Source organism: Mastomys coucha, unplaced genomic scaffold (assembly GCF_008632895.1).
Source record: "Mastomys coucha isolate ucsf_1 unplaced genomic scaffold, UCSF_Mcou_1 pScaffold5, whole genome shotgun sequence".
Lineage (NCBI taxonomy): Eukaryota > Metazoa > Chordata > Mammalia > Rodentia > Muridae > Mastomys > Mastomys coucha.
The window spans coordinates 30,073,876-30,098,733 of NW_022196911.1; the positions used below are offsets into that span (position 1 = coordinate 30,073,876).

General features: G+C 41.3%; 1 protein-coding gene across 1 annotated transcript in view; it reads right to left on the reverse strand.

The window, feature by feature from the left end:
- Positions 1-24,858, reverse strand: part of Dock2 (dedicator of cytokinesis 2) — a 416,864-nt gene that overhangs the window by 368,640 nt on the left and 23,366 nt on the right. Inside the window, exons 2-3 of the mRNA XM_031350584.1 lie at positions 18,252-18,335; positions 780-820 (exon numbers count right to left, since the gene is read on the reverse strand). Coding sequence (XP_031206444.1) covers positions 780-820; positions 18,252-18,335 — 125 coding nt within the window. The remainder of the gene's footprint in view (positions 1-779; positions 821-18,251; positions 18,336-24,858) is intronic.

The window sequence follows — 24,858 nt, forward strand, 5'->3', positions numbered from 1 at the left end:
GTCAATAGAACAGGGGCCTGAGCCCCTCATTTTCTGAGACAAACTCACTTCTCTGCTTCCTGCCCAACTCCTGAAGGGGACATGGGAGAGCCCTAGGTCCGAAGCAAGTCCTTGGCTTTACTTAAATGTCTGAAATGTGGGATCTCTCCTCCCTGGATTTAAATTACCATCCTTTGAGAGGGCAGGGCAAGATTGTGCCTCCTTGAACATCATGGAAGATTCTTCATAACCATGTCCCAGATGATAAGGGAACCTGATCAATTGCTTGGAAATTTCTCCCTGAAGTCAAACAGTATGCATGATGGGAGTACATGACCACTTTGCTACCCACCAGTTGAGAAAATGGAACAACACAAGTGCCTGCTATAATGAGAATGACATGACAGACTGACTCTGTCATCTGGAAGGGCACCTAGGCCTGTCCTTCCATGTCATACAGGAAGATGAGTGAATGCTCACACAGCTCTGAAGGAAGGAGCAGAAGCCAGCTTCAACTAGAAAGTACACCATTTCCTGAGGTCCTGGGGAGGAGAACTCACAAGAAAATGGTGTATCAGCAGAGGATGTGGAGAGAAGAGGGTACTAGAGCAGTCTTGAGTATGAGGATAGAGAAGGGATGTGCAGATCCTGGAAGCAGTGGGGTGGAGAGTGGGAGTTGGGAGGAGTGGGGAGGGCTCACTTTGTTGAAGAACAATGGAGGGAAAGAATTGCCCAGAAGAGGCACCAGGACCAGGTAAAGGCATCCTGCATCATCCCAGATGAAAAGAAAGTGACCTTACCTGTGACATTTTATGCTTTATGAGGTACCCTCTGTACCAGTCTGCAAAGAGAAAACAAAGGCAAAGGTCTTTTACTTTTTCTGCATCTTTTGCTCACTCAGTTTACTTTGCTTTCATCTGTTTATGCTCATCCAGCAAAGAGATGCTTGCCATCTGCTTTAGACCTGCCGGACAGGACAGACCCAGAAGCTCACAGTGTGACATACGTTGTGTTGGTTGCTGTCATCTCAAGGCAGCATCTTCAGGTACAGGGTTTCATTCGCATACTTATGTAAATCCCCTTCTCATTTTGAGAAATAAGGTTCCTTGGTAAAGCCTCCAGTGCCCTGGGCCACATGGTCCCAAGTGCCTTTGGAGAGAGGCCTCAGCATCCATCATGCAGACAGATGCCACAGACCTACAGTCCCAGGTGTCCCTTCCTCATTTATCTGCCTGTGGCCCCGTGCATGTTTGGAAGTCCTGTCTTGGCATGAAAAGGTTCAGGGACCTGGGTGATCATCTTAAAATAATATATACAGTTCTAGTAGCAACAACTAATTTTTCTGAAGTTTGTCACTACCAAACAGATATATTCGTGAACAGAATTTTAAACCCCTCCTCCATCTCACAAGACTGTATTTAAAAAAAAAAAAAAAAAAAAAAAGCTCAATTAAGAGAAATCTAAATGACTCGGAGTCCTCTGACAAAATGAGCATGAGTTCAGAGGCTGTAATGAATCCACTGGCCTTTGAAATGATTGGAGCACAGCCACGTGGTAGCATTTGTCATCTTTGTAAATAAAAAGCACCTGCCAAGTGCCTCATTAACAGACCCTCATTATCAGGCTGACAGATTGTTGTCAGAATATATTCTCGGCAGATATCCACACAAGTCGTTTCCCCACCCGACCCCAGCCTCAAAATAACTGAAACACAAAGTCACCCTCTCAGTAATGACCAGCTTGAAGGTCAATGCCTAAAGGAAGTTTTGAAGCAGCAGTAATCCCTGGAGATCTTATTTTGAGTGACAGGAAGCAAGAGAGAAGAGAAAAGACACAGAGAAAACAGAAGGGAAATTAGGGAAGTTGGGGAGGAAGGATCCGGAGCTTGGAATGAAAGCATCCTTCCAGGAGCTATTCTGCATTAAGTCTTTTCATCTTCTTGACAACCATATGGAGCAGAAATCATCATTATTCCATTGTACAGCTGAGTAGCCTACCCGAGACACAGAGATATTGAGCAATTTTCCCAGTCACTCAACCAGCGGCATGTTTGGATCTAGAAGCAACAGCCCCATTTCTGATCTTCGGGGAAGGAGTTTGGTGGTCATGTAATGTGATAGCTCCATTTCTGTTGCCATGATAGAAACTCCTTGACCAAAAGAAGTCTGGGCTGGGGGTATTCTGGTTCACAATTCCAGAGGAAGTCAAACTGTAGAAAGTTAAAACTAGTCACATCATAGCCACAGCCAAAGGCAGAGAAGTGAACACACGCATCTTGTTTGTGTATGCTTAGCTCTATTTCACCACTCTTAGACAGTTCAAGATTCTTTGCCTTGGGAATGCTCCTGCCCACACTGGACTGTGTCTCCCAGCATCAGCTAACATAATTAAAGCAACCCCGCAGACATGCCCACAGGGCACCTAACATAGCAGCTCTTCATTGAGACTCCCTTCCCAAGAGGCTCAAGGTTGAGGCAGGTTGACAAAGCTAATCCTCACATTTAATAGTTCATCATCTTAACATCAGAGACCACCCCCCCCAGAGTAATATCCAAGCTACTTTGCAACTGAGGACTTCTGGGATGGAAGCTCTTCTAGTTCACCTGCTAAGAAGTGCCACCTTCTACTTTTACTTGCCTCTAAGTATTTGCCAATTATGATGGAAGATAAGAGTGGACAAATGTTTTCTGTACTCCAGACACTTTGTTAAAGGCATTGATTTTGTTTTTTCAAACTTTAAAAAAAGTGGGCTTGGGATGTAGCTCAGTGGTAGAGCACTCACCTACCATATTAAAGACTAAACTTTATGACAATCCTGTTATTACTTCAGTTCTGTAAATGAAAACAAAGAGGCACAGAGAAGGGGCAACTTGCTGGTTGTCACGCAGCTTAAAATTTAAACCTAAGTAGTTGACTCTTGAATTCTACTGTACTCACTGCAGCAAAATGACCTGTGTTGTGACTACCTAGCAGTCACAGTCACTTTAATCATATGTATCTGTTCTCTCTTGTCACACTCACAGCAATTTTGTGAGCTAAGTATTCTTATTCCCATCGACGGATTGAAACATAAGTCAGTTGATGTATTGAGCCGAGATCACACAGGCACACACAGGAACAACTTTAGTCCAAGTCTGTCAATTCAAAGCCAGAACCCTTAAAACTCCTCTGCCACTAGATGCAGAGACAGAGGAAAGCCATGTGCAGAGGAGAACCCAGGCCTCACTAGACAGCACATCTGCCAACACCTTGATCTTGGATTCCCCTACTCTACAACAGAATTCCATTTCTGCTGCTTAACATGTGATATCTATGGCATTCTCTACAGCAGCCTGGATGCTAAGTCCCATTCCCTGAGGGAAGATGAGCAAAGAAAAATTTCTTACAAGTCTTTCAGACAACTTTGAAATGCCAGCTATTCAAATTGTACTCCCTTGCCGGGCGGTGGTGGCGCACGCCTTTAATCCTAGCACTTGGGAGGCAGAGGCAGGCGGATTTCCGAGTTCGAGGCCAGCCTGGTCTACAGAGTGAGTACCGGGACAGCCGGGGCTACAGAGAGAAACCCTGTCTCAAAAAACCAAAAAAAAAAAAAAAAAAAAAAAAAAAAAAAAAAAAAAAAAAAAAAAAAAAATTGTACTCCCTTCCTACAGCACAAATGTAACCCGAAATACACAAAAGGGAGAGAGGAAAGATTCAAAATCTCCCAGAACCACAAAAAAGAACCCTCTGTCTGCCATTTTTAGGCAGAACTTTGTCATGTCACTTAAGCCTCAATGTTTTTATCTGAGAAAAGTAGACATCCTCAGAGGATTGTCCCAAGACCTGTTTTTACAACATCATGAAGGAAGCTGAGAAGATAGTTCTGCAATGAACAGCATCCACTGTTCTTGCAGAAGACCTGAGTTCGGTTCCCAACACCCATGTTGAGGGGTTCACAGACCCTAAAACTCTGGCTTTAGGGGAACTGAGATCTCTGGCTTCTGTGGGCACCTGAACTCAAGTACACATACCCATCCAGAGAGACACACATACACATAATCCCAAATAAACAACAAGATTATAAAGAAATGCATCTAATAAAGATATAAAACTTTGATCAGGAAGAAAATATTCCAGTTTCAAGATAATCATGGCTTGCTTATGGACAAAAAGGAAAGACGGGACCGTGAGAATAATGAGCTGTGGGTTTCAATCACATCTGAGGTTTAGGACAGTATGAGAGGTTTTAGGGGTTTTTTTAATTTTCTTTTTTGAGACAGGGTTTCTCACTGTAGCCTTGCTGTTCCTGAACTCACTCTGTAGACCAGGGTGGCCTTTAACTCAGAGATCTACCTCTGCCTCCCAAGTGCAGATATTAAAGGCACCAGCCACCACTGCCCAACTAACATCTGAGTATTTTTAAGAAATATATGAATCAAGAATGTTACTATTTATCTAAGTGATGAGTACCAGAGAGTACTTTTACTTTCCTCTGTAATAATATCAATTAACAATATCTAATAATATCAAGATCAAATAGGAGTTATTTGATCAGAGGTTAAGAGTATGTGCTCTGACTAAAGGCCTCCTATGAAATAAAGGAAATAATGAACAAAATCAGATGGCAACTTGGAGACTGAAAAAAAATCACAAACTATTTGTCTTATAAGGCACAAATACCAAAAATGATAAAGGAATCATCTGATTGAGTAGTACAAAAGCAAACAATCCATTTAAAACATAGAACATTTCTACCGAAAATATACAAAACTGCCAACAAGAACATGAAAAGTTCCTGAGTGTTATTAGTCATCACCGTAATGCAAATCAAAACCACAAGACACTGCCCTGTGTTTATTGAGAACAATAGTTTCAAACAGTCAAGAAGTAGTAAATGAGTGTTAACAAAGTATACTGTCAGTAGGAAGTATACCGTTGGCACTCATCTCTATGAGTACAACTACTACGGGGGGAAAAAGAGGCTGATTATTACTAAAGACTTTAAAAATAGAACTTCCACATGACCAACAAACTCTCTTGTAGGCATCTTCCCGTAGGAAATGACATCATCAGTTCTTTAAGATGCCTGTGCTCCCATCTTCACCATCGTCTGCAGCTCTGTTCATAAAAGTTGAGATGAAAAAACAAAGGAAGCCCCCATCGGTGGACGAACAAAGAAGCAGAGGTGTATCTAGCGTGGTGTCCAAGCAGAATACCACTCAGCCTTCGAAAAAGAGACTCTGCTAGCTGGTGCAACCTAGATGGTGTGCTAAGTCAAAGAAGCATATACCGGAAAAGAAAATCCTGTATGAGCTCATTGTGTGTGGCATCTAAGAACAATAAAGAGCTAGAGGGCCAGGGAGTTTGCTCTGGGAAGGTGTCTCCTAGTAACATCAGCAGTTAAATCTGTATAGTCTCACCAACATGACAGCCCAAATGGGAGCTGCACAAGGATGACACCAATGGACATAGCCAAGTGGACAAGAACAAGCCCACAGAGGCCACCACCTTACACAAAGAAGTACAGGCGACTGAGAAAAGCTGGGAGTGGGAGGGCGGGTCTTCCCAGAGAAGAGCACACCAACTGGTCAGTGCTAAAGGATCAGTTCATAAAACATGCACACGAGAAATATTACATGGTTGGGCAGTAGTGGTGCACGCCTTTATTCCTAGCACTTGGGAGCAGAGGCAGACGGATTTCTGAGTTCGAGGCCAGCCTGGTCTACAGAGGGACTTCCAGGACAGCCAGGGGTACACAGAGAAGCCCTGTCTCAAAAAAAAAATATTATATGAACTGTACAGGTTATATTCAGGAATATATGCATGTATATAAATATACATATATATACATACACACACACACATATATATGTATACATGTATATATATATATATATATATATACCATATATATATATATATATATATGGTGGTGAAGAACAGCCTGCCTCCTCATATGTATATATACACATACAATAGCAACATTTTTAATGAGAAAAGAGGCCACAGATTTGAAGGAGAGTGGGCAAAGGATTATAGGAGTGCATAAAGACAAGGGAAAAATTAATTAAATTATAATCTCAAAAATAAAGAACTATGAAAGCTTAATATGTAGAGTTAGAAAACAAGACAATGGTAGTGGAGGGAGATGGGGTGTAGAGATACAGGTCAGAAGATACAAAGCCGTAGATATGCAAGCTGAGGAAGTCAAGAAGGATATGTGCAGCGGGCAAACTCCACTTAAGAAAATAATAACAAGGGGCTGGAGAGATGGCACAGTGGTTAAGAGCACTGGCTGCTCTTCCAGAGGTCCTGAGTTCAAATGTAAGCAACCACATGGTGGCTCACAACCATCTGTAACGGTATCGATGCCCTCTTCTGCTGTGTCTGAAGACAGCTACAGTGTACCCATATATAAAAGAAATAAAATCTAAAAGGAGGAGGAGGAGGGGAGGAGGGGAAGAAGGAAGCGAGGGAGGAAGGAAGGGAAGAAGAAAGGGAGGGAGGATATCATCATTTTGTATATTCAGCTATAGACAATAAAATGTATTATTTAAAAATGAGTGTGCAGTCAAAGCTTGGCTTCGAATGGAGATCTGAGTCCTGCTGTCTGCGTGATTGTTGACAAGTGACATGTTGAATAGGAATAATCACAGCTGTCTTGTCAAATTTAAATTATGTGAAGTTTTCAGAAGGATCTATCTCCCTGTGCATGCCAAAAGGAAAATATTCAAAAAGTTAGGAGATACTATGTCCTCTTTTGGACAATAATTAAAGTAATATCATAATCCAACAGGTTAGAAATGTTTTCTATTTTGTTTCCAGAACCTACAGACTTAGAATCTCCTTCTTTTTATTGATGTCCTTTCAACATATTTCCATAACAACAGAATAAATGAGACAGAACTCAAGCTCACTGGCATCCCAGCCCCACCCTCACTCCAAAAGCAGGAGAAGTGGGTTTCAACATTCAAAAGAGTGGAGCAGCACCCTCCAAACAATAGGGTCCCTTTCACACCCAGCTGCTTCCTACACACAGCTGAACAAAGGAGGCCTCCTGGCAAAGTGGTGCTTTCAAAGATCCCCAGTGAAGAGCTCACAATGTCCCCATTGTTTGGGTCATGATCACCCTTGACAGGGTTGCTAGTACAGAAGGTGCTGTGGGCTCTGGTGGGCCCCACTCTACATGTGGTAGATTCAAGACTTCACCACCTAGCCAGAGAGCTCCTTGGGGCCCACACAGTCCTGCAGGGGAGGGCATCTGACAGATCTGAAGAGCTGCAGATGTTGCCAGGTGAGAAGGCTGGCTCTCAGAACTGTGTCAAGGGATACTCCCTGTAGGAAGCAGTGCAATATCACATTGCTTTGTAACAACTCACATCTCTCAGCAGCCTCTCTCCTCGCTCCTCCCCCACAGTCATATTTTACTGGATCTGGAATCTCTGTCTAGATGAACCACCCCCCCTTTCTACTATAATAGACCCCACAGCCGTGACATACACACGTTCAGTAACAATGAGACTCGCCCTGCCATTCCAAGTCAGGCAGGGCGTGATTAAGCGTAGTGTCCACATACAACTCTGGGAACACCTTATGAAGAAGATTCTAAATAAGTCCAGCTACCTCAGAAGAACACCTTCCACTGTGGTGTAGGAGACAGCAAGACGTGGTGGTGAAGAACAGCCTGCCTCCCTCTTAAGCATAAAAACCATTTTATAATATAGACAAACCAGGTTCATTCCTGCTCATGATTAAACTTCCGTTTCTCAAGGGTTGGGCTATGCCCCACAGGTAACTACAAATGGTACTGTACTGCCTGTTTCAAGAAACGGCAACCATGTCTATTTTTTACTACCATCTAACAACCCTATCTTTGTTTCAAAAGGTTATATGATTGCCTGTTGCTATGACTACCTTCTTTTGCCCACCTTGCAACTTCTTCTTTGTTTCATAATTAACTTGTTATACTTACGTTCTGCTCCTGCAACCCTGCCTATTTTGTCTACCAAATACCACATACCCCTGAACTATAAAAGTCTTGTCTTCCTCACATCCAATGCTGACCTCTCGAACCTCGCCATAGGGAGAGGCGGCAGCCTGTGCACATGAATTTAAAAAAGCTTGCTTTAATTAATTTGACCATGATGATTTTGATCAGTTTCCTTTTCTTCCCATTTTTGGGATTAACAGTGGCCCAGGCCTTACAAGGCAGAGGCAGGGGCGGGCAGATCTCTGGGATCTCTGAGTTCAGGGCCAGCTTGGTCTATAAGACCAGTTCCAAGAAGTATATAGTGAGACTCCATCTCAAAAAACAAAAATCAAAACTAAAACCAAAACCAAAAAGACAGTAGAGACAGAGGCATCTAGGTATCTTTGGAGGTGGGTAATTGTTGTCTTATCATACATTGGCACAGTGGGATGCCTGACAGAATCATCATCATCACATGGGTATGTCACAGGCATCTGGTACCTCAGTCTCCAGCTGCATAGCTACTGGGCCATGAGTTCATTCATCTTAGTGCTCAACTGAGTAAGGAAGACAGATAATAGAAAGCAAATGCTCTATGCTACCGTTCCTTAAACTGGGGAAAGGGAGGGAGGTGCACATCATGCTGGACAGGAGACTGGAATCTTTGGATGTCACTAAATAGTCGGAGAGATGTCAGCCCTTCTGAACTATATGAGTTTGTATTATAACATGTTATCTTAATGCTAAAACCTACTCATATCTAAAGCCCCCAATCAGAATTGTGTTTGCACCATTCATACTAAGAGCACTTAGTATACAGCTATTTACAGCTCATGATTCTAGAGATGCAAGTTCCCAAAGCACACTGCAGCCTCTGGTGAGGATATCCTTGGTACGTCACATCAGCCTCTAAATCCCTCTGTATATGTGTGGTCTTTCTCCCACTCTCCATAAAGTTTCCAGAATTCACTCATGAAGCCTCCACCCTAATGACTTTACTTGCCAAAGGACTTACCTGTATACATCACAGTTACGTTTCCTCCCTCATCATACCATCAGCATAACACTTCAGAGAGTGGACCCTCATGTGAATTCATAGCAGACAAATCCTATTTAAAACATCATGTGGAGCAAAGAAGGGGCAAATCTCATCCATTCTAAACACTAAAGATTCAGCTTCCAAGTGACCAGGGGTCATAGTACATAGATATGGACACATACTGGTCTCCACCAAGCTCTACTGGCTGAGGGGAAGGAACACAGAAGATTGTTCTTGAGTCAAGCACAGTGCAACACTGCTTCTCTTCTCCCCTTTTTATCAGATGACAGGTCCAGGAGCTGTGTGATCATAACTCTTCAGGTGAGGAGCCAATAGAATAATAGAACATACAAAGTTCAAAATGATCACTACTCACATGCCAACCACCCAAAGTTAACCTCTTAGGATCATCTAAAACTATTTTTTTCTGTTGTAAATAAATATGTTATAATAAATAAATAAAACTGATGAGAAGATTACAAATAAAAAAGGTTTTCTGCCACGGCTAGAATTAGATGTGTAAAACATTGGGCCATACTGTGGGGAGGGGTGGTAAATTTAGAATAACAGACCTGACTCTATAGGAAGCATTCCCTCACCCACCCACTCCCTGAACCAAGCTCATCCTCTCTGTCTTCAAAAAGCTTCAAAGGTGAAGGCTGGGGCATTTTTAGCCACCCTCATCACAGAACAGGGCAGCCCAGAAAAAACATACTGCCAAAGCACATAACACATTCCTGCAGGTCTTGTTCTGCTCTAGGGGCTCCTTTAAAAGTTGCTTTGGAATATGAAATACTAAATTACCCTCCTCAAAGAAAGGGTTTTCATCTCTTACTCTCTTGGTTTGAGTCTGTTTGTATGTACGCATGTTCATATACAAATTTGTGTGTGTGTGTGTATGTGTGTCTATGTGTGTGGAGGCTCTGTTTATGAATAGCTGTGTATTCATTCATGTATGTGTCTTTGTTAGGAAGTTATAGGTGTTTGTAAGAATTGTGTGTGTGTGTGTGTGTGTGTGTGTGTGTGTGTGTGTGTGTTTCATACATTCACAAGCACGTCTGCACAAGTCTGGAGAGAGAGCTAGGGCTCCTTTTCCAGGAAGCCTCCTGTAGCTTATTCAGCAATGCAAAGGACCTATCCAGTGGCCGGAGGTGAGGACTAAGTAGGCTTCTGTGCTCTCTGGGAAGATGAGCAGTGTCTGGTCTGTGGAAAGGACAAGATGGCTTTTGGCTGTTGTGTCTCAGCAAATGCCCACCCCACAGCACACCTGTCTTCTACCTCCCTGTACACCTTTCCAGGGCCTCAGCTGACGGATTATCTGGGGGATAGCACAGGGCCTGTATTCTCAGGCCAGTCTCCCCTTCCTCCTTAATTCTGCCTGTCACAGGAAACATACTCTGTGTCCTTTATAGGAGGAGTGATAGGCTGGCCTGGCAGAAGAGAACTCTGGGAGTTCAGCTTGGCTACGCAGGATGGTAGAGTCTAGTGATCATCACTTATACATTAAAAAACTCATTAAGTCATTATACACTAGATCTGCCCATAATATCAAGTGTAACATAGATGATGTTAATTTTCAGTTGCCTGTCTCATGAGTTTAAGGCTATTAGTCTTTGAGAAAATATTAAGAAGCGCCCCCTCCCACCACCATCATGGGTGGACCCAACTCAATATACACATAGCTTCATGACAGGGTGACTTTGTGAGAGAAAAGAGCTGCCACTTTACCCAGCACACAGCCCCAGCTTGAGCCCCTGCTCCACTGGGAGCTGTGTTTATATAACACTACTATGCAGCACAGTCTCGCTCTTAGAGTCAGGAGGATAATTTACAGCACCCTCCTGAATCTTGATGATGCTTATTTTTCTTCACAATAGTGTACAGATTAATAAAAAACTACATCTAGAAAGATCCACAGGCCCAAAGCCCCTTGGTCCCCTGACTGTGGCAAATGCAGAGCATAGCAAACATCAAATCAGCCAGTTAGGCCTTTGTTATGAAACTAACATTCCTAAAATAATAAAGCACTTTTTTGTTGTTGTTCAGTAAACTCTAATTACAGTCATTCCTCAGAATACTGGAGAGATTGGCTCCAGGATTGCCTACAGACACCAAAGCTCACAGATGCACAAGACCCTTATATAAAATGGTCTCATATCTATACAGACCATACAGAAGGCCTTACATATTTTAAATCATCTCTATGCCACTTCTAATTCCTAACATGTGACAATGTCATATAAATAATAAGTGTTGCCCTTCTAGTGTGTCCCTACTTGGGGGCAGGTCAGCCTGTCTCCTCCTATCTTTCAACATCTCACAGTCTGCCGGGCTCCAGGGAGATTGCTGCAGCCAGGGCGACAGCCACCCAAATAACTGCAGCAGGTGGGTCCCCCAAGGTGCTCAGCAGATGAAGGTCTCCCCCACCCCCTGTACTTATGAAAGCCCTCTCTCTTCCAGTCTGTACTTGCTTGGGGGCAGATGAGTCTGTCTTCCCCTCTCTCTCAACACTGCACAGTCTGCAGGACTTCCAGGAAATCAGGAGATTTGCTGCAACCCAGGGACATGGGAGGCAGGTCCAGAGACACCTAAGTCAGCTAACACCAGAAAAAAACAGATGGTGAGAGGCAAGTGCAAGATCATAAGTAACAGAAGCCAATAACCTTTGACACCATCAGAACCCAACTCTCCCACCACCGCAAGTCATGGATACCCCAAAATATCTGAAGAGTATGATGCGGACCTAAAATGCCATCTCATGAAGATAATAGAGACCTTTAAAGAAGATATCCATAACTCACTTAAAGAAATACAAGAAACCACAGGTAAACAGGTAGAAGCCCTTAACAAAGAAACAAATAAATCCCTCAAAGAAATACAGGAAAACACAATCAAACTGGTAAAGGAATTGTACAATGTGGCCCAAGACCTAAAAATAGAATTAGAAACAGTAAGAAATCACAAATAGATGCAACCCTGGAAATGGAAAACCTAGGAAAGAGGTCAAGAGCTACAGAATACAAGGGATACAAGAGAGAACCTCAGGCATAGAAGATACCATAGAAGATACTGACACAACGGTCAAAGAAAATACAAAACATAAAAACTCCTATCTCAAAATATCCAGGAAATCCAGGACACGATGAAAAGACCAAACCTAAGAATAGTAGGAATAAAAGAGAGTGAAAATTCCCAGCTCAAAGGGCCCGAAAACATCTTCAACAAAATCATAGAAGAAAACTCCCCAACCTAAAGAAAAAGATGGCCATAAAAGTGCAAGAAGCCTACAGAACATCAAATAAATTGGATCAGAAAAGAAAAACCTTCCATCACATAATAATTAAAACAATAAATGCACAGAACAAAGAAAATATTAAAAACTGTAAGGGAAAAAGGCCAGGTAACATATAAAGACAGACCTATCAGAATTACACCAGACTTCTAAACTGAGACTCTGAAAGACAGAATATTCTGGACATATGTCATACAGACCCTAAGAGAACACAAATATCAGCTCAGGTGACTATACCCAGCAAAACTCTAAATCATTATAAATGGAGAAACTTAAATATTCCATGACAAAACAAAATTTAAACAATATGTATCTACAAATCCAGCCCTATAGAGGATTCTAGAAAGAAAACTCCAACACCAGAGAGTATCTACATCAAAGATAAAACAAGAAATTAATCATCATACAGCAAACCCAAAAGAAGAGAATCACACACACATAATACCACTTCCAACAACAAGTATAATAGGAACTCACTCAAAATCCTCAATAAAATACATAAGCTAACAGACTAAATATGCAACCAGTATCCAGCATTTTGCTGTATTCAAGAAATAAACCTCAATGACAATGACAGACATTACCTCAGAGTAAAAGGCTGGGGAAAGGTTTTCTAAGCAAATACTTCCAAGAAATGAGCAGGAGTTGTCATTTTAATATCCAATAAAATAGACATTCAACAAAAAAGTTATCAAATGGGATGGAGAAGGACATCTCATATTCATCAAAGGAAACATTCACCAAGATGAAATCTCAATTCTGAACATCTATACTCCAAATGCAAGGGCACCCACATTTATAAAAGAAACTTTACTAAAGCTCAAAACACACATTCAACCTCACATAATAACCATGGAAGACTTCAACACCCCACTCTCAACAACGGACAGGTCATTGAAACAGAAATTAAACAGAGACACAATGAAGCTAATAGCAGTTATGAACCAAATGGATTTAACAAATATATACAGAAAATTTCACCCCAAAACAAAAGAATATACCTTCTTCTCAGCACTTCACAGTACCTTCTCCAAAACTGACCACATGATCGATCACAAAACAAGCCTCAACAGATACAAGAAGATTGAAATAATTCCATGCATCCTACCAAGTCACCACGGACTAAGGCTTGACTTTAATAACAACGAAAATGACACAAAGTCCACATACCCATGGAAAATGAACAACTATCCACTCAATGATAACTTGGTAGGAAGGAAATAAAGAAATTAAAGACTTTCTAGAATTCAGTGAAAATGAAGACAACATACCCAAACTTATGGGACACAATGAAAGCAGTGCTGAGAAGAAAATTCACAGCACCAAGTGCCCTCATGAAGAAACTGTAGAGATCCTACACTAGCAACTTAACAGCACACCTGAAAGCCCTAGAACAAAAAGAAGCAAACAAGCCCAAGAGGAATAGAAGGAAAAAAATAATCAAACTCAGTGTGGAAATCAACCAATTAGAAACAAAGAGAATGATACAAAGAATCAACAAAACCAAAAGCTGTCTTTTTTTATTATCTTTTTTTTTCTTTAAGATTTATTTATTTATTATATGTGAGTACACTGTAGCTGTCTTCAGACACTCCAGAAGAGGGCATCAGATCTTGTTACGGATGGTTCTGAGCCACATTGTGGTTGTGGGATTTGAACTCAGGACCTTCAGAAGAGCAGTTGGTGCTCTTAACCACTGAGCCATCTCTCCAGCCCAAAAGCTGTTTTTATGTTTTAAAAAATCAACTAGATAGTTAGCCAGACTAACTAAAGAACACAGAGACAGTATCCAAATTAACAAAATCAAGAATGAAAAGGGAGACATAACAGAAACTGAGGATACTAAAAATAAATAAATAAATAAATAAAAATAAAAAATCAGATCATACTACAAAAGCCTTTACTCAACAAAACTGGAAAGTCTAGATGAAATGGATAACTTTTTAGACAGATACCATGTACCAAAGTTAAATGAAGAGCAGAAAAACTCTCTAAATAGTCTCATATCCTCTAAGGAAATAGAAGAAATCATTAAAAAAAAATATCTCCCAACCAAAAAAAAGTCCAGGACCAAATGGCTTTAGTGCAAAATTCTACCAGACCTCCAAAGGAGAGCTAACTTAAACTATTCCATACAATAGAAACAGAAGAAACACTACCTAATTCATTCTCTGAAGCCATAGTTACTCTGATACCTAAACCACACAAAGACCCAAATTTTGTTAATGAATATAGATGAAAAAATACTAAATAATATTCTGGCAAACCAAATCCAAGGACACATCAAAACCATCATTCACCACAATAAAGTAGGCTTCATCGCAGGGATGCAGGGATGGGTCAATATATGAAAGTCCATTAATGTAATCCACTATATAAACAAAATGAAAGAAAAAAATCATATGATCATATCATTAGATGATGAAAAAAGAATTTGATAAAATACAATATCCCTTCATGTTAAAAGTATTGGAAAGATCAGAAATTTAAGGCCCTTAACTAAACATAATAAAAAGCAATATACAGCAAGCCACCAGCCAACATTAAATTAAATGGAGAAATACTTGAAGCAATACTACAAAAATCAGGGACAAGACAAGGCTGCCCACTCTCTCCATATCTGTTCAATATAGTACTAGAAGTTCTAGCTAGAGCAATAAGACAACAATAGGAGATAAAGGAGATACAAATTGGGAAAGAAGAAGTCAAGGTATCACTATTAGCAGATGATATGACAGTATATATAAGAGACCTCAAAAATTTACAAGAAAACTTCGATAGCTAACAAACAACTTCAGAAAAGTGACTAGATATAAAATTAACTCAAACAAATCAGTCCCTCCCCTTATACAAATGATAAACAGACTGAGAAAGAAATTAGGGAAATAACACCTTTCACAATAGCCACAAGTAGTATCTTGGTGTAACTTTTACCAAGCAAGTGAAAGATCTGTAACATATGAGGCAGATGCAGGCGGATTTCTGAGTTCAAGGCCAGCCTGGTCTACAGAGTGAGTACCAGGTCAGCCAGGGCTACACAGAGAGACGCTGTCTAGAAAAACTAAATTAAAAAAAAAAAAAAGAACTTCAAAGCTCTGAAAAGGGAAATTGAACAAGACCTTAGAAGATGGAACGATCTCCCATGCTAGTGGATTGATATGATTAACATAGTAAAAATGGCCATCCTACCAAAAGCAATCTACAAATTCAACACAATCCCCATCAAGATTCCAAGATAGTTCTTGACAGGCATGGAAAGAGCAATTCTCAATTTCATATTGGAAAACAAAAAACCCAGAATAGGAAAAATAATTCTTAACAATAAAAGAACTTCCAGTGGCAACACCATCCCTGACCTTAAGCTGTTCTACAGAGCAACAGTGGTAAAAAACTGCATGGTATTGGTACAGAGATAGATAGATAGACCAATTGAATAGAATTGAAGAACTAGAAATAAGCCCACACACTACCTAATAAGAAACACTACCTAATTCATTCTATGAAGCATGGTACTGGTACAGAGATAAATAAGTGGACCAATGGAATAGCATTGAAGAACCAGAAATAAGCTCACACCACTTATAGACAGTTGATCTTCAACAAAGAAGCCAAAAACATACAATGAAAAAAATAAAGCATCTTCAATAAATGGTGCTAGTCCAACTGGCAGTCAGTATGTAGAAAAATGAAAATATATCCATATTTATCACCTTGCACAATGCTCAAGTCTAAGTGGACCAAGGACCTCAAAATAAAACCAGATATACTGAATTGAAGAGAAAGTGGGAAAGAGCCTCCAACTCATTGACACAGGGGAAATTTTCCTAAACAGAACTCTAATGGCTTAGGCTTTAAGATCAACAATTGATAAATGGGACTTCATGAAACTGAAAAGCTTCTGCAAGGCAGAAGACAAAGTCAGTGGGACAAATGGGCAACCCATGAATTGCTTCACCAACCCCACATCTGATAGAAGGCTAATATCCAAATATATAAAGAACTCAAAAAGCTAACCTCCAGAAAAGCAAATAACCCAATTTTAATAAATGGAGTACAGAGCTAAACAAAGAATTCTCAACTGAGGAATCTCACATGGCTGAGAAGCACCTAAAGAAGTGTTCAATATCCTTAGTCATCAGGGAAATGGAAATCAAACCGACCCTGATTCCACCTTACACCAATCAGAAGGGCTAAGATCAAAAACTCAGGTGACATCAAATGCTGTTGAGAGTGTGGAAAAAGAGGAACACTCCTTCAGGGCTGGTGGGATCGCAAGCTGGTACAACCACTTTGGAAATCAATTTTGTGGTTCCTCAAAAAAATTGGAAATAGTTCTACCTGAAAATCCAGCTATACCAGTACTAGGCATATAGCCAAAAGATGCTCCAACATATAAACAAGGCCATGTTCTACACTACGTTCATAGCAGCCTTATTTATAGTATCCAGAAGCTGGAAACAACCCAGATGTCCCTCAACGGAAAAATGGATACAGAAAATGTGGTATATTTACACAATAGAATACTACTCAGCTATCAAAAACAACTACTTCATGAATTTTGCAAGCAAATGGATAGAACTAGAAAATATCATCCCGAGTGAGGTAATCCAGACCCAAAAGGACATACATGGTATCTACTCACTGATATTAATTAATTAAGTGGATATTATCCCGAAAGCTTAGAATACCTACTATACAACTCACAGACCATATGAAGCTTAACAAGAAGGAAGACCAAAGTGTGGATGTGTCAATCCCACTTAAAAGGAGATTGACAAAATAATTATGGGAGGTAGAGGGAGGGGGTCTTAGTGAGAGAGGGGAGGAGAAGAAAAACAAGGGTGGGTTCAGGTATGGGAAGAAAGAGAAGTTCAGAGGGAATAAATAGAAATATGTACAAATCAGGGGTGGGGAATGGGGTGGGGTATGGTGAGGGGAACCACTAGAAAGTCCCAGATGCCAGGGATGTGAGAGGCTCCCAGGACCCAGTGGGGATGACATTAGGTGAAATACCTAACAGAGAAGAGAGAGAACCTGAAGAGATCACCTGCAGTAGATAAACAAGGCTCCCATTTCAGGGATGGGACCACTCACCCATCTCAAAATTTTTAACGCAAAATTGTTCCTATTTAAAGGAAACACAGGGCCAAAAAATGGAGCAGAGACTGAAGGAAAGACCATCCAGAGACTGCCCCACCTTTAGATACATCCTATCTGCAGACACCAAACCCCGACACTATTGCTGATGCCAAGAAGGCTTGCAGACAGGAGCCTAGTGTGGCTGTCCTCTGAGAGGCTCTGCCTGTACCTGACTATAACAGATGCAGATACTTAACAGCCAACCATTGGACTGAGCCCAGGGACCCCAATGGAAGAGTTATGAAAGGACTAAAGGAGCTGAAGGCGACTACGACCCCATAGGAAGAACAACAACATTTAACTGGACCCCTCTAAGCTCTCAGGGACTAAACTACCAACCAAAGACTATATATGGGTGGGTCCATGGCTCCCGCTACATTTGTAGCAGAGAATAACTTTATCTGGCATCAGTGGGAGGGGAGGCACTTGGTCCTATGGAGGCTTGTTGCCCCAGTGAAGAGGGATGCTAGAGGGGTGAGGCCTGGAGTAGGTGGGTGAATGAGGGAGTAGCCTCTTAGAGGCAAAGGCAAGGGTTGATGAGAGGGGAGACTGGGAAGGGGGACAACATTTGAAGTGTAAATCAATAAAATAATCAATAAAAACAATAATAGTGTCATATTGCTTATGGAGTAATAACAGAAGCTGAATATACATATTCCAGATGTAATATTGTCTGTAATATTTCCATGGTTGAGCCTCCATGGAAATAGATCCCATGGGCACAAAGGTCTGACTGTACTAACATATCACTCAAATGTGTGTTTAGGGACATGTGCCTAGGTGTGTTTAGGTGCCATGGGTTCTTACAGTGAAGGGTCCAACATCTGAGGGGCACATAAGCAAATCTGACTCACCTCCACAGGTCTCCTGTATTCGCACCACATCACCAATCTGTAGCGTAAGATGCTGGGCTCCACTGCCTTGGAAGTTGTAGATAGCTGTGAAATGGAACATAGAGATAGTCAGGAAGACCTCTAGGCACCTTGATCATTCTTTCGTATTGCAGCCTCTGTCTTGAGTCTATCTCACATGTATGAAACCCAAATGGGCTACAGAAGGCCAGTGCAGAAACCAGCTACCTACATCAATCATCAATACAGACCCACTTAAAAACCCACATCTTCCCACACGAGTCCTGCACTGTAGCCTGGATGATAAGATGGCTATTTGTACCACCCATACATTTAGCCTTTTGCTGCTGTGCTCCAGGTATGAGGTGTGCATCTTCTCTACTCACAGCAACCCATGGGAGGCAGGGGCTATGAGCCCAGCAATGGAAATGAAGACACTCTAGCCAAAGTCATCAAGATGACGTTGGGGTCCAGGAATCACCTCACAAACCACACAAATAGATCTCGGTCAGACAGGTTATTGAGTCCAGTGCTCAATGGGTTATTGAGCATGCACCCCAGGAGTGGTTGGCCAGAACCATGGTCCAGATTTGAGAATCGAACCATGACCCCAAGTTAAAATCCTACAGCATTTGTAATCCCAAAATCCACAAACATCTGTGCCAAGTTATTTCACCAATCAGGATTTAGGGATAAGAGATTTCCTTAGAAACATGTTTTTGTTGCACATTTTTCCATTGGTTGGTGTATTCAACTGTAGCATTGGACTTGCCTTGTCTAATATTCATGTCTTAACCTGTCTACCAGGAAGGGACTTATCCAACATTCATGCCTTAACTTGCCAACAAGGATATCAATTACCCATGTACCCATATTTCTTTCTGCCAAGTAGGATGTCAGTTCCCAGGAAGGTCTTGGAACCTTAAACTTTAGCCAACATTGCTCAAAATAGAAGTCTTATTCCAAATAGTTTTTTATATTAGAGTAAGTGCCTTTCTTACGTTACGGTCCATCCCACAGGGCAGCTTATACCACAAAATCGCATACAGAAGTACAGGAATTGCTGTTGAGTGGCTAGTTCTGGTCCAAGCTTATTGTGGGTAACTATACAAAGACATTATACTGACTTCTATCTTGATTGGTTTGCAAGGGTAGGCAACATAAGAGAATACGTAATCAATCTTGACATTAGAAAGGTTCCTAGTAACAGCAAAAACATATGAGAAAGTTGCCGTATAATGGCAGGCTAGCCGGGTAACTGTTACCTAGGTCCTGACATTTCACCTAGGCTCTAACATTCCTTCTAGGCCTTAATGTTTTACTTAGGTCCCAACAACAAGAAATGCCAGGAAACTCACCCAGCTTCTATCCTGTCACCCACTAAACTGGGATACCTCTTGTTCCCTGTATACTCCATCTCAGCAACAAAATCTCAGCATGAAGGTGCTCCATCACTCCAATATCTCCACAACCATCTTTGTCTAATAAGTATGACAGTTTGAATCTGAACTGTCCTTCGTGGGCTTATGGTTAGAAAGCTCAGTTAGAAAGCTAATTTGCGACACTGCTTTCAAGGTTCTTAGCCTTTAGGATGTTGGGCCTGGCTGGTGGAAACAGATGACTAGGGATGGGCCTTTGATGACACTCTTCTCTAATTCCAGACTTTGCTTCCAGGTCCATCCAGATATGACAAGTCACTGCCAGAAGCTCCCACCTCTCTGGAGCCACTCTGCTGTGCCTTCCACCTATGGTGGCCAGAGATTCGTTTGAAACCATGAGCCAAAATAAACCCACCTCTTCTCAAACTGTTAGTCAGGCATTGTGTCACACCAGGAGGAAGTAATGCAGAACATCTTATCTGTTTCCTACCCAACAACAACCAACTTAGAGCCGCCAAAACAAACCCTCAGGTTTCCAGAAGGCCACAATCACAGTCACCCTACTTCCTAAAGGCTGTAGGATGCATGGATGAGTACTTAGTATTCAGGAACGTATTCCCATCCATGGGTTGGAGATTTAGCTCAGTAGTAAAGGGTTTCCTTAGCAAGTACAAAGTTATAGTTTCAACCTCCAGCATCCAGCATGGAAAAAAAAAAAAACAGCAAGAGAACATCTGTTCTCATCGAAGCTATTCATTCCTAATGGCAGGAGTCGTCAGAGACTTCTGTAGTTCCTTGGACCAGGAGATCACCCACACCATCAAAGGGGAGGAAGAGGTAGGCTGCTGCAATATCACTGCTGTGGTCACTGCCGTGGTCTCCTTTCCCCATGGCACTGGCAGTCTTGATGATGGCTGCCTTAGTTGCTGATGTAGGTTCCTGGAGCTGTAAACAGCAGAAGGACCTTGTCTCAAAAAGTTTTGTCATGAGTGAGTGCATGTGTGTGTGTGTGTGTGTGTGTGTGTGTGTGTGTGTGTGTATGTGTGTTCCCTGCTTGCTGTTACTTCCACACCTCAGAACACTCACTTACAGAAGCAACTCTACAGTAACCAATCTCGAAAACATTAAAAAACAACCCAACTACCTTCACCCACCGGGGCAGAGACTTCAAGAACAAAACAAAATGTCTTTCCCAAGCCCTGGGAATTCAGGATTAGGGCTTAAATACTTCCAAGAATAATGGCTTGGAAAGCCACCCACCTACACCAAGGAATTTAAAAGGCTGTGCATGAATGTTAGGCATATGCTGGGGGTATGGGGCTGGCATTGGTGGGAGGTGGGGAGGAGGGTGTGAGGAACCCCTGAATTCTCAGCTCTGACTGAATCTCAACAGTCTTGCAGGCAGGAAGTCAGGCTGAGCAGAGCTGCAAAGGCCAGGGTAAGCCCTGAAGGCATGCCAGCACACAGAGCCAGCTGCAAAGACTGGCTCTTTCCCTTTCTTTTGACTCCAGGTACTTAGAGTCTTCAGTGACTACACCCAACAAACAAACACAAACATATTTCTGTAAAGCTACTAACCATCTAAACATTACCACCCATTTCAAGCAATGACTGCAGGTCAACAAGGAGGGCATGCTGCCCGCAGCTTTTGCATCCTAATAATATGCAAAGTATCTACTTTTCAACTCAAAAGTATGAGTATATTAAGAAGGAAGTACAGCCAACTCATGGGAAGGGATAAGTTAACAGAAAATTGAGTAAGAGAAAGGACAAAAACTGGACTGAGGAGATGAGGGGTTAAATCAACTGTCTTACATAGATTTAAAGAACTAAAGAAAACAAAGACAGAAAGCAAAGGAAATGAGAATGTGACTCCAGAGTAAAGAATATCACTGATGACATAGAAATCCTAACAAAATAGAGCTGGGTGTGGCAATGTGCAGCTACAATCCCAGCACTCAGAGGCTGAAGCAGGAGGATGATGGGGTTTGAGTGAGGCCAGTATGGTTTCACTGGGAGAACTTACCTCAAAAAAGTTATACAGCAGAATCAAATAGAAACTCTGGACAGAGGCAACAATAGTAAATATGAAAAACAAAAAACAAAAACAAATGCAAAAAACTTAACAATGAACTTTAAGGGCAGAGTTGAGAGAGTGGGAAAGAAACTCGGTGACCCTGAAGACAGGGCAGCTGAGATCAAGCCAGACCAAGATGCACAGAGACAAAACAGCAAACAAAAATGAACAGATCAGAGATTTGCATATTACAGCCAAACGCACCAACACAATCATATAGGGAGCCCAGAGTGAGCGAAGAAAGAAAAATGGGCAGAAAAAAAACTGAAGAAATAATGGTCAGAACCACTCAACTATAATGGAAGACTCAAGTCTCCACAGCAGGAGACAGCAGTGAAATGGAAGTGGAGTAAACTCACAGCCATGCACACCAAGACACATTTAAGTCTGTTATAAACAAAGATGAATAATTTTAAGCAGCTGTACAAAGGACTTTAATGAGACAATGACATGAGGTCCCCTTTAGAAACCATGAAAAGGGGAAAAAATCTAGAAATGGAGAATTTCATAGCTCATAAAATTTTCCTTCAAAAATGAAGAGAAAATTAAGAAATGAACAAAAACTAATTTAAAAGAACTGAACCCATAGTTAATATCACAATCGAATAATATATAAAATATTATGTATCTGACATATATCACAATAATAAATATAATATACCATAATGTAGCTAATAATCACAGTCTCATTGAATTAATATGACTGAGATAAATGTATGAAATAACAATGAAATGTTATAAATGATATATAAAATGTATAAAATAATAATAACAGAAATATCTACGATAACAAACACAACACAAAGATGATTGCAGTGTAGCAGAAAGGGTGATATGGGGCTGGGAAGGAGCTTAGCATAGTGTACACTATGAGAATACAGTAATTTTAGCTCCGACTAGATTGTTAAAAACAAGTGTAATTAGTTTTAAAGACCAAGTTAACCAATAACCACTACTAAAACAGCTTTAGAGGCCGGAGAGAGAGAGAGAGCTCAACTTTAAACACACTGACTGATCTTCCAGAGTGCTCCAGTTTGATTCCCAGCTCTCCCATAACAAATCAACCATCTATAGCCCCTAATCCCTGTGAGATCTGGCACCCTCTTCTAGCCTCTCTAAGCACTGTATACATGTGATATGCAATCAAAATATTTGTAAACATAAAAAATAATAATAATGTAGTGGCTTGTGTTCTCATGCTAATTATGTTTACCCAAAAACCTGTTTGCAGTGTCCCGCACATAGGACTAAAGGAAGTCTGTCCCCAGTTGGTTTTTGACTGGTCAATAAGGTTGCCGGCTGCCAACTGCTGAGCAGAGAGACAGAGTCAGGGCTTTTAGGATTCCCAGGAAGGGACTGAGGAAAGAGGAAGAGGGGATTCTACCATGATGAGGGTGTAGGAGACAGATCACGCAGGACAGGAGCAGGACGGAGAGGCAGCCTACGTGTAGGCCCAGGGGGAAAACAGTCCCAGAAGGCTTGCCCAGTAGGGTCCAGGACAGCGAAGATGAAATACAGACTTAGCAAGTATTAACTCAGGAACACTGGAGGGGTGTGTGTATTAGCCCCGTGGAGTTAGGTAGTGGCCCAGCTGTTGAGCTGCTGAAGGCACATTAAAAATAAACCTGCTTGTGTGTGTGCATGTGCATGCATTTGTGTGCGTGGGTGCGTGGATGTGTGTGTGTGTGTGTGTGTGTGTGTGTGTGTGTGTGTGTGTGTGCGCGCGCGCGCGTATCCTCAAGCGTATGTGTGTGTGTGCGCGCGTGTCTTTCATTCATGAATCTTGGGCAGTATCAAGAAGCTTACACTGCCAGCAGGGAGTTCAGAGTGAATTAACATTTTACCACTTCAAACTAATTTTAAAAATCTTAAAAATTAAATAACCTTGAAAACATTTAAAAAGGGAAAACAGATTTTAAAAGCAAATAAATACAGACAAGTGTGAGAGAGGGAGAAACGGGAACTGAGGACAAAAATGTCTATGTGTGACTGTGAAGTGATGACCCCATGCTAAGGCAGAGACCACAGCGGGAAAAATAATCAAGTGCAAACAAAGTTGTAATGGAACACTCAGGATCAAGGAAAACAAAGATGTAAAATATACACAAAGCCAACAGCCACATGAAAAGAGAAACTATTTCCTCAATATCAACTTTAAAATGTACAAGGAGATTAAACCTCCTGTCAAAGGGCAGAGGTTGACAAGATTGGAAAGAAGGCTCAGTAGGTGAGAGAGAGCACAAACCACTTTTGCACCACTCCATCCTGAGCACCTACTTGGAGAGGTTCACATGGCTATAACTAGCTGCAAGGGACTCCCACTCTCTCTTTTGTCCTCTGAAAGCACTGCACGCAGATGCACAAACCCACATACAAGTAAGTATACACACACACATACATGCATACACATACACACACATACACAACACACACACATACACAACACATACACACACATATATATGTATATATACACATATATATATATGTATATAAAAGGGATTGCAAGAAATATTTTTACAAAGCACCAATCCAACTACATGTTTTTTCGAGAAACTAGCTTTAGGTACTCAAGTAGGTCTGATTTAAAAAAAAAAATGAGGAAAGCTGTAGTTACAAATATACAACAGTGAACTATATTAACAAGCCTTGACCCAATTAAAAAGTCAGGAAGTTCTACAACAGTAGTTGAAGATCTCATTAACAGGCTATCAGCAAATGGTTAGAAAAATTAGGTCCACAGTCAAAAAGGAAACAGAGGAATTGGCCAATACCACAAACAACTGGACCTGACCAACATCTGTAAGACGTTGCTGTCCAGAGCAGCAGAGTCCCACTCTCACCGTACAGGGACCCTCTGCAGCACTGGTCACAAGTAGGGCTGCACAGCAAGTATCTGATAGGCAAAATGACTAAGATCATGAATAGTGTCTTCTGTGACCACAGAGAAATAAAGCTAGAGATCTATATCAAAGTCAAAACTGAAAAAAAAATCACAAATGAGGGTCAAAGTCAGAAGCAAAATAAAATGGCTAAAAAACTCACAAGAAAAACTAGAAAATCTTTTCAAACAAGGTAAACACAAACACAGTCTACCAAAGCTCCTGGATACACAGAGGCAAGCACAGTCTACCAAAGCTCCTGGATACCGCAG